The sequence below is a fragment of the Podarcis raffonei genome, chromosome 5 (genome assembly GCF_027172205.1).
Source record: "Podarcis raffonei isolate rPodRaf1 chromosome 5, rPodRaf1.pri, whole genome shotgun sequence".
Classification (NCBI taxonomy): domain Eukaryota; kingdom Metazoa; phylum Chordata; class Lepidosauria; order Squamata; family Lacertidae; genus Podarcis; species Podarcis raffonei.
In genome coordinates this window covers 80728163-80745593 of record NC_070606.1, presented here as the reverse complement: position 1 = coordinate 80745593, position 17431 = coordinate 80728163, and the positions used below count along the sequence as shown (strand labels likewise).

At 41.0% G+C, this 17431-nt stretch overlaps 1 protein-coding gene across 6 annotated transcripts in view; it reads right to left on the bottom strand.

The window, feature by feature from the left end:
* Window positions 1-17431, bottom strand: part of LEKR1 (leucine, glutamate and lysine rich 1) — a 73172-nt gene that overhangs the window by 27852 nt on the left and 27889 nt on the right. For all 6 annotated transcript variants that reach the window (XM_053390351.1, XM_053390350.1, XM_053390353.1 and 3 more), the window contains 3 exons: window positions 15724-15899; window positions 13652-13837; window positions 4877-4958 (listed from right to left, as the gene is read on the bottom strand). In XM_053390351.1, coding sequence (XP_053246326.1) covers window positions 4877-4958; window positions 13652-13837; window positions 15724-15899 — 444 coding nt within the window. The remainder of the gene's footprint in view (window positions 1-4876; window positions 4959-13651; window positions 13838-15723; window positions 15900-17431) is intronic.

Here is a 17431-nt window from a genome sequence, read left to right as displayed (position 1 = left end):
GCACTGCTGGTCAGTCATTGAAGCTGTCTGATGGCTAGTTCTGACTGAACCATCTTGCTTCTACAAATGTCACACAATCACCACCACAAGACCGTGGGGCTGCCTCCCCTTTAGTACCACTCAGAAGCTGATTTTCACACTTTGCCTCATATCACCAGCCGCCACTAGCTCACACTGCACGCTTCCTCCTCAGCTCTTCTCAGAGCAGGAGAAAGCAGGTGACTGCATCATGCAAGGCTGAATTTATTGGGGCACAATACTTCCCTCTCACCTGGAGGAAACTAGAGGGAAGTAGGGAACAAGGGAGAAACCATGCTCAAGGCCTGCTCCTGGTCTCTGGCTGAATAGGCTAAATGTGTCATATGATGCCAGACTCAACACCACCAATATTTGATGCAAGAGTAGAGAAGACTATGAGAGCACCACAGAAGAAGGCAGGCACACAGAAACGGATGCACTGCTAGTCTGCTGGTTAAGGTCAGCCAGAATGTTATTTCAGTGCTCAGTTCTGAAATATAAATTAGGCACATATTTAGGAATATATGAATCTATCCTTAATTTTCTTGTCTTTTCTTATGGTAATTATAGGTGAAACAACAGGGAAGATTGGGACTTCAGACTGGGGGGAAAGCCTTCAGATTGGGGGAAAAGTTGGCAGGCATGTATTACAAATGAGTGATGTGCTGCCTGACACTTTAAATGTGGGCAGTGTATGTTCTCAATGTAATTTAAACCTAGTATGTGATCATTTACTGTAGCAACCACCAAACACTGAATTTGTGGTGCTGGTTTTTCAGTAAGTCAGGAATGAAAACAGGCAAGCAGCATAACAATTCAAACCCCACTAAAGCTGGAAACTTGGAGAAATTTCTCATCATTATAACATTACTTCACCTATTAATAACTCTAGTTAATCTTTATATTTATACTTAAACTGAAATAGAATATACTACTTCGCTAAATTAGACCCAGGCTCATTATGGAAACTCATTATGGTATATTTATGTATATGCAATCACTGTGTTTTTCATTTCAATTACTGTTAAAATATTTGGAACGCTTAGCAACAGGGTATTTGTAGATTTGATTTTCCACCACCACCACCCGCAAAATGTGAATGCAAGAACGTACATGTCATAAAGAAACCATATATATATTTCAAGAAAGGAAAGCCTGTTGAAAAGAATGCTGATTGCTGTCTTTTGAAATAACAATGCATGTACACTACCTCTGAATGTAAAATGCACCACAAATATAAAAAGGAATTTCATTCCTGAATTTGTTATGGTTAAAAGTCCACTTTTTATATAGCAAGGGGAAAAGTATTAAGGGCAAATATTACTAATCATGACTGTATCTAATGAATGCCGGGAACTGTATGATAGTGGGAGGGCACTTGCTATGCTTTCCATGCAAAAGGTCCAAATTTCAATCCCAGATATTTCCTGGATGGGCTGGAAAAGTCTCCTTTCTGTGGACATAACATTATGTTGGCTGACTGGGAACAGTTATGGACCACAGGTATGAAATTTACAGCATGTAATGCCTTAAGAGAGAATATTATGAAAATGATATGCAGGTGGTACATGACACCAGTCAAGCTTGCAAAAATATATCATTTGCCTGATAATAAATGTTGGAAATGTAAAGAGATTGATGGTACATTCTTTCACCTTTGGTGGACGTGCCCAAGGATTAAGGCTTTCTGGGAGATGATCTATAATGAAATGAAGAAGGTATTTAAATATACCTTTTTGAAGAAACCAGAGGCCCTTCTCCTGGGCATGGTCGGCCAATTGGTGCTAAAGAAGGACAGAACTTTCTTTATGTACGCTACAGCAGCAGCAAGAATACTCATTGCAAACTATTGGAAGACACAAGATATACCCACCAAGGAAGAATGGCAGATGAAGGTGATGGATTACATGGAATTGGTGGAAATGACTGGCAGAATCCGAGACCAGGGAGAAGAATTGGTAGAAGAAGGTTGGAAGAAGTTTAAAGACTATCTACAGAAACATTGCAAAATTAAGGAATGTTAGAAGGATGCTGGATTGAAGTTATGTGGTTTTAGCAGTAATGTTATAAAGGAGTATGTAAAAATGGGTTGTCAACAGGTGAGAATGTAAAGTCACAACATATTAAGATAAATGATTAAGATAAAAACAAAGATGGAAAGGATTTGCTGAATTAACTAATTGAACTAGAATACAAAAAAGGGAGGTGTGAGGAAGTCAAGGAAATAAATAAATGAAAGATAAGCTATGGAAAAATTGATTTGTTTTTAATTTTTTATTTTCCAGTTTTTTGTAATTTTTTATTATTTTTCTTTTCTTATGTTTGTAATTTCTTGAAATGTTAATAAACATTATTATAATAAAAAAAAGAAAAGTCTCCTTTCTGAAACCTTAAAGAGCTATGACTAGTCAGTGTCAATAGTGTTGATAAGATGAAGCAAAGACCAATGGTCTGACTCGGTACAGGTAGCTCTTATAAGACCTGTGCTTGTGGGCATAGACCATCTAGCGATGTGAAAAGGGACCTGACAATTTGTCCTTCTTGTGAGGATTCTCTGGCCTTCACAAGCAGGGGTTGCAGGGAGCTGGAAAACTCCCCTGGGAGCGTGATAGACCACAACCAACCTCTTCCCTTGGATTTATTAGAACCAATGGAGGTTGTAGACAGGATACTAGGCTAGGTGGACCATTTGGTCTGACCCCCTAAGATGATCTTATGATGGTTCCAATGGATTTTCTACTTGTTGAGGTATCATTTAACCGGAACTGGCTATTATGGGTAATGAACTTTTCACCATTCTTGCCAATAATGCTTCTTCCACTAAAGTCTGTTTATACCGGCTATATCATTTCCACATGCTCAGTGGCAGGCCTCCCTCCTGTAGGGCAAGAGTTTGGGCTTCTTCCTACAGACTGTGTTGCGGTCTGAGCAAGCCAAGCAGCCACTTGCTCGCAGTGCATTCTCCGCCCATATTTTGCGGCAGGCTTTTCTGCATCTCTTATATAAGCATCTGCCTTGAGTTTGGGTGTGTGCAGGTGTTTTTCACTTAGATCTCAGCCTCGCTTGTTCCGTTTATGAGCTCTACACTCTGACTTGGCAGGATTTCCTGTTTTCTTTGTGGCTCTTGCATTCACATTGTACAAATGGGTACAACCACCTTGCTGCTGGAAATTGTACCTTGGAGGAGTGAGAGGGTTGTGTGCCACTGTTCCTTATCACTGCAGTGCTAGATGCCATGTACTCAAAATCTGAAACAAAAATGGGCTTTTGTCCATACTGGTTACTTCCCACAAATCACGTCAGCCTGACCCACACGTGACATAATATGTGCTTTCAGGTGTGGGGCAGGTAAAGACGTAGCTGCCACTGCAGTCAGGAGCCTTAAAGTGACCAACCAATGGCTATTGATCATGATAACTACTATGGAGTTCCATGTTTGGAGGCAGTGGACCTTTGGTTTGATCCAGCAGGGCTGCTACGTTCAATTTCCTTGCAGTGTAAAAGATTCCCAGTATCTCCTGAATTATTTTTCTAACTTCTCTATTCATTCAAAAATACACTATGCGTGTAACCTCATTAACTCTCTTGATCCCCAAATCTAGCAGTGGCAAGGATACTGAGTTGGAAGTTACAGGGTCACCAGCAGAGGAAGAGGACTGGGTTTCTGGCTCTAAGCATGATGCTGGTGTTCAGGAGCCCACTGAAACCAAGACTGGCAGGCAGCACCAAGACCCATAGGACCACAGCCGGGGAATGATAATAATAATAATAATAATAATAATAATAATAATAATAATAATAATAATAATTTTATTTATATCCCGCCCTCCCCAGCCAAAGCCGGGCTCAGAGCGGCTAACAACAGTAAAATGATACAATGATTGACTTTTTTCCAGGCCTGAGGAACTGAGTGTCCCCCACTCCTACAGTACAATGGCGCAGGGAGTACACCAAGTGGAAAATCCAGGAGCACAATAAGAGAAGTGTCTGTCTCTTTAAAAGACTATTGCTCTCCAAAATAAGAGGAAACATAGGAGATCAAAAGGGTTCATTTCATTTCCAGCTCTCCTTGGAACAAGTTGCTCACTAAGACGTCTATAGGTTGCTTCATGGGATCAGAAGAGGACAACAACCTACAACGTAATAAGGCACCACAAGGATAATAAAATAGTGTTATGAGTTTGTGGGTCCCAGACTCCCCTAAATTCCTGGGTCCAGTAGATGTTAAGATTTAATTAAGGCTTGGGGTGCTAAGCTGTGTGCTTGACACTTCTAATCCCCTGGAATCAATAAGTGTTAAAAGTTAATTAAACTAAGCTAGTTTGCCTGAGGTGATGGGCTATTAAGAGATAAAGCCATAGCTTAGGTTAGACAAGTTAGTGTTAGGAGTGATGTCACTGAGAAGGAAAGCAGCAAGCTGGGGGCAGGGAGAGAGAGAGCAATGGTGTCTGTCTGAATCCAAGGCTGTGACTATGGGAGAAACAAGACCCTCAATGAGGTGCTAATGCTGCGAACGCCTCCATTGTAGGCTCAGGTTGTATAGATGTGTAAATAAACCCTGTATCTTAAAGACACCGCAGCCTCATTCTGAAAGGAAACATGAACCCTAGGTAAGTGCTCAGAGACTGGGGTGGTGTTAAAGGAGATTGAGGCTGCATGCAATAATATGTTCCATGTCTTATATATCTTGAAAATAAAAATCAACACTACTCTCAGTCCTTAGCAGACTTCAGTAAACTAACCAAGTATTCATTATCTCTTACATTTTAGCACATAATTACAGGGGAATCAGGCAGAAAAAACGATACCTGTTATGAATAAAATTTATACCTGATATGAACAAAATTAAGTGTCTTACACGAATAGTTCTTTATAATGGCTGATTTCGGCAGCTGCTTTCTGGAACTTGTGCTCAATTGTCTCTACTTGACTTGTTAAATCTGAAATAAGAAATTGTTAATATATATTATCATCATTTAACATTATTATTCTATCCTGCGTTATTCCTCGAAAGCCCATAGTAGGCTGCGCACATTACAGCAGATAGTCTTTTTTAATGCTCTCATTTGCGTGTCACTTTAAACCGCAGTTAAAGGAAGTGGAACATGGCCATTGAAGCTAGTAGCCATAAAGCCATCCAAGTTGGTGGCCATCACTCTCTCCTGTGGGAGCTAGTGCAATAGTTTGTGTGCTGTATGAATAACTTTCTCTTATATGTCCAGAATCTTCAAATGTTCAGCTTCAGCCATATCAGAGCTTAGCTCCCAGAAGTTCAGGAGCAACAGGAATGAAGGAAGAACCAAGCGCCCATGATTTCAGCATCATACACCAGCATGCTGTGCATTCACCTTAATTCATCTGTGACTTAAAGTGATACAAGAACAAGGCACCTTTCTACAAAACCAGAAGTGTATAATAAACATCCTGTATATAAGCTTTTTGTAAAAAGAAGTCAAGCAGCGTCAACTTCTGAAACTGATAGGCACTGCTAGGAATTGGTCTTTCAACAGATTTTGCATTACTGATAGGAAGTAATTAGTACTTTTATTTTGTTTTCTTACTGTCTATTCTGGACTGATTTTAAACTTGCACATAATATTGTAATAACCAGTACTCTAACAAATCATTCTGGAAATAAAAGTCATCGGTTTATACAACAGTCCAATAAATCCAATTTCAGGAAGGATATTCTTAAAAAAATATTTTTGTGCTGTCCTATCCTTAAGGTGCTATAAATTCTTATACACTATCATTAGCCTAGGGAACATTTCTAAAAATTCAAACAATTGATATTTTAGGCAGCTGGTATAGACAAATGATGATACTATTAATTCAGAGAGGGCAAATTCACACTTTACAGTTGGTGAGATTTTTGCAGATGTAGGAGTCACTCCTTCATCAGCATCCATGAGGCCAGTGTAATGCGCAAAGTGGCAGATCACAGACCTCAGCTGTGGAAACATCTTGCCAGGGACTGCTAGGCTACCTACGTACAATGAAGCTAGAAATGGGCAGCAAGAAGGGATAGTCATTTACTAAAGGTAAAAAGGTAAAGGTACCCCTGGTCCAGTCGCAGATGACTCTGGGGTTGCGGCGCTCATCTTGCTCTATAGGCAGAGGGAGCTGGTGTATGTCTGCAGACAGCTTCCGGGTCATGTGGCCAGCATGACTAAGCCGCTTCTGGAGAACTAGAGCAGCGCACGGAAACACCGTTTACCTTCCCGCTGGAGCGGTACCTATTTATCTACTTGAACCTTGGTGTGCTTTCGAACTGCTAGGTGGACAAGAGCTGGGACCGAACAACGGGAGCTCACCCCATCGTGGGGATTTGAACCGCCAACCTTCTGATCGGCAAGCCCTAGGCTCTAAGTGCCCCATAAATAACCTCACAACCAAACAGCATTTGATGATAATTGCTGCATTAATCTTGGCACCCCTTGAATTTGAAACTATTTCTACCCTGAAGTACTTCATATGTACATCACAGATAACTCTATCGTCAATGTTGTCTAGCATATCCAGAGTACCTGGGTATTGCATGTACATAAGGTGTGTAATCTAAATAAAAAGGAATGGAAAATGAATGACAACTTAGATAGAACCTTCTTAAGATGATGTTAAAAAGAAGAGGACAAATGGCTTTGCCCAAACATTAATTTGCTTTGAACAATTACAGTGGGCCATACGGACAAATGATCACTGCAAATGATGGAGAAAATAAAGAAGTTTCACAGTCACTTCCCCCACCCCCAGGAGTTAATCTGTCAGCTTTTGTTAGCACACAGTGGCTGCCAACTTGCCTTGCTTCCTGCACCCTGCTGTGGGTATACTGAAGCACCTCAGATTGTACATCTCCCAAGCCTGCTGTTTTCCCCTCAGTGAAATCATTTAAGCCAACTGACTGGCAGTGGCAGGGAACAACAATGACAAAGCTTCAAAATGCCTGGACTAAATGCAACCCCAGAGAAAGACACACAAACACACATACAAACACACACAGCCACAATAATGGGAAAATACCCGAGAGCTTAACATTCCAGAAAAGCAGCCATGTCAGCCTGTAAATACCTGGTTGCATATAGCCTTGGGTGCTTAGTTTCTGAGTGGAAAGGTGACTCATAAATGTTTTAATTAATAAGAGCAGTAGGAAGACAACAGGTACCTTGGACTTAGTGACACATGACAGATTAAATTCTATTTCTTTAGTTCAGTGGTTCCCAATTGGTGGTCCATGGACCCCAGGAAGTGTGCATAACCCATCCAAGGGGTCTGCAGCACCACTCATGTAACAAAAACTATCATAGATATATCAAAAAAATCAAAAGTAGGGGGTCCATTGCTTGGCCTTTCAAAAACAGAGGGTCTGCATTTCTTAGCTAACTGATTTACTTACTTGTCGCAAAAAAAATTGGAAAGCTTCATTTGTATTCAGAATATTTAGCTTATGTTTTTCATAGAACAATGTTTTTTATGCTGCCCTTCAGATATAAGCATGTGAAAAATCTGACAAGGACAAAAAAACCCAACCCACATAACTGTAGATTATATCAAAAAGGTATTGTCAACAGCTATAACAGAAGCGGTCATGGTGACCCTTTCGTTCCAGCTCGAACATTCCAGAGATATTAAAGATGGCACACAATGATGCCAAATGTTGAGATAACAATAGGTGAACCTTTTACATAACCCACCCCCAACCCATCTTCTTAGTAAAACCTCATTTACCGAGAGGAAAACGAAAGTACACGCAACTGGAAGAGCTGTTACGTAAATATGTTTCAATAATTATTTCAATATAGCAATGGCAAACCTAGACAGCATCTTAAAAAGCAGAGACATCACCTTGCCAACAAAGGTCCATATAGTTAAAGCTATGGTTTTCGCAGTAGTGATGTATGGAAGTGAAAGCTGGACCATAAAGAAGGCTGGTCGCCGAAGAATTGATGCTTTTGAATTATGGTGCTGGAGGAGACTCTTGAGAGTCCCATGGACTGCAAGAAGATCAAACCTATCCATTCTGAAGGAAATCAGCCCTGAGTCCTCACTGGAAGGACAGATCCTTAAGCTGAGGCTCCAATACTTTGGCCACCTCATGAGAAGAGAAGACTCCCTGGAAAAGACCCTAATGCTGGGAAAGATGGAGGGCACAAGGAGAAGGGGACGACAGAGGACGAGATGGCTGGACAGTGTTCTCGAAGCTACCAGCATGAGTTTGACCAAACTGTAGGAGGCAGTGGAAGACAGGAGTGCCTGGTGTGCTCTGGTCCATGGGGTCACGAAGAGTCGCACACGACTAAACGACTAAACAACAACATGACAGATAATTCAGTTGGAGAGATCAATGTGCTTGAGTAAGCTGCCTTATGCAGACCATTGGTCCATCCAGCTCAGTACTGTCTGCACCAGGAAACCTTTGACTCTCCAGATGTTGCTGAACTGCAATGCACATCAGCTCCTGCAAACATAGCCAGCACCCAGGGAGGACGGAAGCTGTTGTTCAAGAACATGTGGAGCGCCAAAGTTCCCCACACCTGGTTTACATTGACTGGCTGCAGATATCCATGGTTTTAGATAGCAGACTTTTCCTGCCCTTTCTGGAGATGCTGGCAATTGAACCTGGGGGCTTTGTACGCAAAGAATGTGCTCCACAAGGCTAAGCCACAGCCTTTCCCCAACAGGAGTTTGTCCTGGGATAGCTCAGTAGGCAGAGCATGAGACTTTTAATCTCAGGGCCGTGAGTTCAAGCCCCAAGTTGGGTTAGATAACCCCTGTGGTCCCTTCCAACTCTATGATTCTATGAAATATGGGAGAAAGAAGTATGCTTTACATATCATTTACTCATTCTCTCACACACAAATTATCAGGCCTCATCAAAATACATGAAAGAACAAGAAGTTCCTTAAGAAAATTGGAATACTGTAGGATTAATGTTACAAATAACCTAAAAGTTAAGCACCTGATTAGTCAGTCTAGTCTATGAAGGGTTATGCCATAATAAAATTTGTTAGGTCTTTAAAGATACCACAGAAAGGCAACAGAATACCAGGGCTGCATGGCTGACAACTAAAATCTGTCATAGACAGACTTTTCCCACTGGAAATGCTTACATTTGACGACAGCATGCATGCAGAAGCTGCAATGTGTGGGGGCCATTCCTGTCAAGGATTGGCCTCCACATTCATGCCAGCCACTACTAAAAACACATACTACACCAAGTATGTAAAACCTCCAGGTAATAAGGCTGATTCGTGGGGTGAGCAGCATTTGCACATTACAGCTTGTGCATACAGCCCCTTGCCACAAAGAGCATTTACAGTGGTACCGCGGGTTACATACGCTTCAGGTTACATACGCTTCAGGTTACAGACTCCACTAACCCAGAAATATTACCTCGGGTTAAGAACTTTGCTTCAGGATGAGAACAGAAATCGTGTTCCGGCGGCGCGGCAGCAGCAGCAGGAGGCCCCATTAGTTAAAGTGGTGCTTCAGGTTAAGAACAGTTTCAGGTTAAGAACAGACCTCTGGAACGAATTAAGTACTTAACCTGAGGTACCACTGTACTGCAGTTTCCTGTCAGGGTGTAGGGGGCATAACATGAGGATCAGCCTCATGTTATTGATAGGACTGTTGCTGTTCTGAGCTCCTTGAAGGGAGGGAGGGAGGGAGGGAGGGAGGGAGGGAGGGAGGGAGGGATAAAAATGCAATAAATATGTTTACTGTGCTTGTTGACGTCATGGTGTTGAGGATCTTATTTTACAAGTAGCAAGAGAAAATTGACAATTATTTTGCATGCCTGTCTCTTTTAGGTTATGTTCTCTGCAAAAAGTTCTATTCCGGTTAGTACAATGAAACATTAAGCACATGGGAAATTAAATTACAAATAATGGCTTTCTGCACACTTTTTTTTTTTAGTCTTTCTGGCTCCCCTAGTGGGAATAGATTGTTTTGTTAGACATTTCTTTTAAAATGCTTCCATTTACAGCAAAGCAGAAACATAACTGATTAAAATATATTTTGGTTTGATTAGTTATTTCCTGGGAAAATAACTCAGCCTATTAAGTTTTTATTTTTATTTTCCTTCATGACAGTCATGATGTTGTTGTCTGTCTGTTTGCTAAATACCTATACCACCCTTTATCTGAGGAACATAGGGAGGTTTACAATGTAAAATGTTTATTGAAAATAAGAGAACATTCACCCTCTTCTGGGGATAAATAGGAATTTAGTTTACTGATTTTCTGGTCATACTGACCTCTAAGAACAGAAAGGCAGATTAGAGAAAGAAATATGAATATTTAAAACTACTTCAGTGAGAACAAAATGTGCAATTATTAATATGTGGTTTTTATTTTTACTTGTCAGCTATAACTGCTCCATCACTGCCTGTTACTCAATGCATTTATCACTCTTAATAAAACAACTAGTTCTAGATAACTGCAGCTTCATTAAAACAAAGTAATTAGATGTTTGCGGTTTTTTCCCCAGCCCACTGCTTAAACTTTATCCAAGTGTGTTCGCTGTGTCAATGGAATATTACAAAAGGGGGAGGGAGGGGCACCTCAGTCTGTGCCTGCTTTCCTATCTGTCCCTTACAGTGGTGATGTTGCAGCACATAGTAAAGAGGATCTTGATCTTATGCGGCAAGAAGAGCAACGGGTCTAGAAATTTAAACTACTGCAATGTGTTATACGTGGGGCTGTCTTTAAAAATAACTCAGGAACAGCAATTGGCCCAGAACAGGACTGCAAGACTCCACTGGAATGGAGCAGTTTGATGCCTGTGTTTTGCAAGCTGCACGAGGGCCCCATCCATATTCAAGTACAATTATTGTGCAGCTTTGACCTCTGAAGCCCCAGGCAGCTTGGGACCAGGTTCTCTGAAAGGCTACCTTCTCTTTTAAGTATCCCAATAACTTCAAGGTCTTCTTTGGAGGCCCAGCTTCAATTTCCCTGTTGAATGTTATGAGGTGGGTAGCCAGAAGGCTGTCTTGGAAGGAGCACCTCCGTTATGGAACCACCCTCCTAAAGTAGGTTTGCCCTATGCAATCCTTGTGGTCTTTTAAGTTCACCCAGGCTTTCTAAGTAATTTATCTAGGGTTTGCAGAAAGTTTTGGGTTTCTTGCTGTTATTTATGCATATTTTATGGTTTATGCCTTATTTTTTTATTTAAATGTATACTTCTGGATTGAAAACTACTCAGAGAACGTTATGCTGTGGGGAAGCAAACAAATGTCAAAAAATAAATAGTGTGTGTGTGTGTGTGTGTGTGTGTGTGTGTGTGTGTGTGTGTTTGCCACATGAGCTTGTGAGGCTCAGGCAGGTGTTTTACATCTCCTTCATTGTGCCCAGATCCAGTGGATTCCTTGGCGTTACATGTCAAGGGCTCCTTCTGCAACAACAGCACATGCTAAAATGGCAAATTCCTCTGTTCATTGCTGTATCACCGTTACCATTGGCCCTGTAATGAAAGCCATTCTGTACCATAACTACCGCTGTTCAGGACTTGAAATCACATACTGTGAGAGCAGCAGCGCTCTGCAATTACACTGTCATTTTGATGAAGCAAAGCTACTTTTTGAATAGCACAACCTGTACACTTTTAGAATATTTTAGTTGCCGGTCAGGATCACAGACTGAATGATGGCGTTGGCTTTGAAATGAAGTTTTTGAATCAAAACAGAAAGGCAGCACACTTTTTTAAAAACAACACCTGTTAATGCCTGCATTGGACTTGTAAAATGAACAAGAGACTAACACAATGCGTCTTCAGTTTCAGAGAGGAGACTACAAGACACAATTAGGAGAGGTGCCAGATTGTGCCAAAACAGACAGGCGTTGGATGAGCCTAAGAACTCTGTGCCTGGCTCCATTCAAGCTTCACCAGGGATGCCAAAGGCACTAAAATGATCGGCTAGAACAAAGGGTGCCTCTAAATGAATATTAAAAAGAGATTCACAATATTGAATGCTCTTTTGAGCTATCGTTTTAATGCATTTATTTATTATTAAAAGTTGTATCCTGTCCACATGCTGTTGCAATGTATCCATGCATACGGCGTATTATCTAATCCATCAGTAGAATGTGCTTTTCTCCACTGGAAGGCTGCTCCATCACCGCCACCTCATCTCCCCTCTTTGACAAGCAAAGAGCCCTACAGCTGAGTGCCTAAGATGGAAGCAGTATGAACTCCTCCTGTCTTTGGCAATCAGCTGCTAGGAGCTTTATGACACATAATGCAGACACAAAGCTGGTGTGTAGCACAGTACTTAAAAGAGACTCCTCAAATTTTGGTCACATCCATGCCATATGTTTAGAGCACATGGCTTCCCCCAAGGAATCCTAGAAACTACAGTTTCTTAAGGGTGCTGGGAATTGCAGTCCTGTGAGGCGTCAATGACAGTTCCCACAGTTATCTGGGGGAAGCTGGTACGTACAAAGCATTGTGAGATGCTTTAATATATCTCTGAACGTATCTCAAAAATCTCTCTGTGACAGGGCAAGATGTTTGGAAGTAAACACAGATGCAAAAGTAAATGGCACAAGATTACGTTAAGGCATCCTGAGAAGATTCTTCTCAGTTGGTGCAAAGTGTGAGCCACCAGAAACACATAGTATCAGGTACAGTCATACCTCGGGTTAAAGTTGCTTCAGGTTGAGCGTTTTCAGGTTGCACTCCACGGTGACCTGGAAGTAACGGAACACGTTACTTCCGGGTTTCGCCACTCGCACATGTGCAGACGCTCAAAATGATGTCATGAACATGTGCAGAAGCAGCAAATCGCGACCCGTGCACATGCAGACGCGGGTTGTGTTCTGCTCTGGATGCAAATGGGGCTCCGGAACAGATCCCGTTCACATCCAGAGGTACCACTGTACTCCAGGTTTTGCTCTGGCTTCCTGTACGTCGGAGAAAAATGTTGTGGAGAGATTTGAAGGGGAGAAGTGGTAGATGAGAGAAATCCACCTTTCCCCAGCCTTCTGTGTTTCCTCAGAAATAAGTTTCTGGAGATTAGTAAGGCTATTATAGGAGTCTGGCAAATCTGGTCCAGGATCCTGTTCTCAGAGTGCACATGGGAAGCCCAGAAGTAGGATCCGAGTGCAACAGTACTCTCCCCCCAAAAACCAAAGTGGAATGAAATTGCTGTGGTGGGATGAATGCACTCTATGGGCTAGTTTGTATGTAATGAAGAATGATGGTTTCTCAGTACATTAATGAACAGTTGGTTCATGAGCAACCCTCTCCCCATGTGGCTGTAAGGAGAGTGGGAACACTGCTCTTCTTTCAAAGTAGCCACAGTTCCTCGTTATGTCTGTAGTTGGAGAACTGTGGCTGATTTAAACAGTGGTTTCAAATTAGCCGAGTTCTGAAAGTACATTTTGATCCTGGCTTTCTCCTTAACATACCACCGTTTAAAGAAACCACAGTTCTCTTAAGCTCAAAAATAATGGGGAACTGTGGTTACTTTGAAAGCAGAAGTGAAAACCATAGAAACAGAGGAGGAAGCACATGTGAAATGATGGCGCATGGAGATTTGCACATGTACCTCTAAGAATGGCCGACTACAGCAAGATAGAAGTTTTAAACATGCTGCTTGTCAGTGAAGCCAGCTGCTTGTTCTAAAATTAACACCTACCTTTTGTTTTCTTCTGTAGTTCGTGACATCTGTTTTGTAATTCACTCTCTCGTAAGAGAGTCGCCTGGAGTTGCTCAGCTTGCTGCTCAGCTGCGTCTGATATCAACCTTAAACGCTGCACCTCCTCCTGGAGGAGCAGATTTTCCCTCTGGCATTCACCCAAGCTTCGGTTCAGACTGGATATTTCTGAAAGGTAATTGGATTTCTCATCAAAAAATGAAAAAAAAAAATTCCAGATACCATCACAAGAAAAATGACTGTCCTCTGTTGTATAGAAACAACTATTCAAGAAAGAAGAATGAATTTCAATTAATTTTTGCTGGCTATTTAAGTACTGCAGATTCAGTATCTACACCTACGAAGATGCCATCACTGTTAAAATAAATTATAAATAAATAAATATGATTTTGATACCTTTGTCCCAGCTTCAATTTAATTGTCAATTTGTATAGTATTTCTGTATTTGACAAGTACCAAGCATATGTGCTGCTCCGCATCCATACTTCCTTTGGCTAAGTATGCATAGTTATTGCCAGTCACTGCTGGAATATACATTAATTGTGACAAGTCAGGGCTGAAGAACCAAAAATCAGAGGTAATTGTAAGTGTGGTCTGTATTGCCAAGTGCATAAACAGTTACAGAATTTCAAAATGGCACTGCATGCAGAGAGGTACAATGTTCTCAGGTTCCTGAACCTTAATTGGTGTTTCCTGCCTGGCAGGGGGTTGGACTCGATGGCCCTTGTGGTCTCTTCCAACTCTATGATTCTATGATTCTATGATTCTAATTTCCTGCCATCTAAACTCAACATTAACAAAAGAAGCACTTTTAGAATGACATATTACAGAAAGAATGGGGAAAGCATGCACATATTTTTATATTTGCCTCATGTAAGATAGTCAGAACATTTCTGCACCAGCTACTCAGAAAAACCAGAAACACGTGTTGTATTCAGCAAGGAAAGCACATGTATCAAGTCAGCTGCTCTCAACTTTTACAAAACCCTCCGTAATTAACTGACCAAAATAACAACACATCTGAATAGGAGGATCTGGGATTTCATGCAAATTACAAAAATAAAAAAATTGCATAAAAAAGAATCAGGGTCACATATATCTAGGGCAAAACAACATTAAAATGGATTTTCTTATAACATATATTATCTAGTCAGATGTCTGGCCGGGGCCCAATGTCAAAATAATTCACTCATATCCCTATATCCTGCTATTTTGTTCTGAAAAGCTGCAGTGAATTTAACACTTGCACAAGAACCTGAGATCACCTGGAAACAGAGAGAACAGCAGTGGCAGAAGCAGCATCCTGCCAATGTGCCTCTTTTGCCCTTTGCGAACGAGAGCACAGCGAGTTCTCCCATTGCCTACCCCTTGAGGCGCCTTTGGAGACTTCAGATTCCATGACCGTTCATCTCTAAGACTTAAGGGGAAGGATGACAGTTGTTTTTCCTGTGAGGCAGAAAATTCCCTGTGTTGGATTTTGTTCAAGTCATTTCAACGTGACCCATAAAAAACGGTCAACAGTCATAAGCTACTGCATGCAGCTAATTTTTGTGGGCAAAAGCTGGCAGGGAAGGGAGAGGACTGAGTTTCAATTTTAGAGACCTGGACTCAAATCAGAGCTCAGCTATGAAGCTCGAGGAAGCCATTCTCTTCGACGCCGAGACCTCATTGATGTGGGAAGCCCTTGCTAAGGCTGTACCCATTTCAACTCACAAGACTAAATGCCCAGTGATAACTAAAAAACTTTCTTTAAAAAGCACCTTTGCATAGGAAAACAGATTTCAGTGAGGCTGGGGCACAAGGCTTCTCTCTGACATCTCGCTTTCTCTGTAGCATTATTATAATTAAAGATCCCATCATATCGCAGCCGACCATCTAAAGTAGTACGGGGCAGTGCACAGGTTTACTGCCTCAGCAATAACTAGTTTTTAGTCTGATATACTTTACAAGGGTGCTGCGAAGACAAAATAAATCAGAAGTGTAAATCACTATTAAAAGTCTGTAGAAATGACCAAGAATCAGATGCTGGGGAAAGTTGTAATCTGGTAATTTACCTGTCAATGCTGTTAAATTAATCTTTTTTATGTGTAAAAAAATCTCTCCTTTGAGTGCACTCCATTGGCTGAGAAAGTCAAATATTCCTCCTTTAACACTGTGTACCTCTCCTTTGATAAAGGGAAGGAGAACAAAGGCTTTCTTTAGGATGAATTTATGTCGTTCCAATGTTTTTCTGCCAAAAAGGAAAAGAAGAACTAATTGGTAAATGGTTTTTTAAAAACAAAATAGCACTTTGAAAAAGAAGCATTTTAAAAAATCATTGATTTATATCAATAAAAGAAGCTAACTGAGTTTTCTGCCTTGCAGTTGGATTCATCAATACTTGGAATATGTTTCAACATTTTCAGCTAAGCTTCATATGGCAATTATGACTATCTTTACCAAATACCATTGTGCAGCTGGCATACCTAGCACATGCACTTTTGAATTTAACTTGCATGATTTTTTAGAATTATATCATTGTTTGGACAAAATGGGTGTTCTACAAAAGATTACAGCTAATATTCAGACATAATTTTCATGGGTTATTTTTTTTAATGCCAAACAATTTGTAGGCATCTTGCATTTTTGGATAATTTTCTGATTTGGAAAGACATCAGTCTGTCAAAAATCTTGATTTGTGGTAGAGATGGCCAAACTTTGGCTCATGAAGTATAGCTCTACACAGTTAAACAAATGAATGTGTATTAATGAAGGCACTTGTAGGGAATTGCTGTGTGAGGGCTTTCAGTTTGCTGAAGCCATTCTCCTTTTTACTCCCAGCCACAAACTGGGATCAAGGGAGAAGATGGGGAAATACCATGGTGATTTGTTGTGGTCCAGTGCAGGAGGTTTCCAGGGATTATGTGCTAGACTAGGGAATTGAGAGAAGAAGTAAGCAGGCTGGTTAAGGGGGAGCTGGGTAGAGCAGCAAAAGCAGAGGCACACATAGGTAGACAAAGAGGCTTTCAGGAAGTTGGACAGTGATGACAGGAGCACAAAGCTCAATTTAGGATAGCAGTCGACAACAGAAGACTATGTATGCTTCACTTCTCAGCTGCATCACTATTAGATAACTCTTGGGCACACAAACATTGGACATTGCCAATATTTAATCTATTTAGAAGGTTATAGAGCTAGAAATAATGAACACTAGAAAATATTGGACACAATTAAAAAAATACACTTTGGGGTCATGGACGGGGTGAAGTAAAGAATTCAGACCCACTATAACTCCAACCCAGAAATGCATGTGGAGATATCTATGTGTCTTTTTGCTTTCTTCCCCAAATGGCAGTCCCCCTTCTTCCCCTATGAGGAAGTTCTGATCCCAGGTTACAGCAAAATATACTTTCACTTGAACATACAATCTGTTATTTGTGATTGCTTGCAAACCAGAATGCTACCTGCTTGTTTGACATCATAACATCTGGATGCAACCTATGACATGGGTCACATGATTACCTACGTTGTGATTGACTGGGAAAAAGCCACAGTGAGCCCTTGGGTGTGTACTTTTTACCTTTACTTCTCCCTATGTGACAGAAGGTGAGTGAAAGGTTCCAAATTCACTTTAGAACCACAAACTCAGAAAATGGTGGTTTTTCTAATTAAAGTTTATTAACAAACCAAAATCTGAAACCACCATTTAATCATGATTTGTTTAAACTAACTTTGATTGGAACAAGCCATAGTTCCCAAATACAAATATAACACACCTGATCT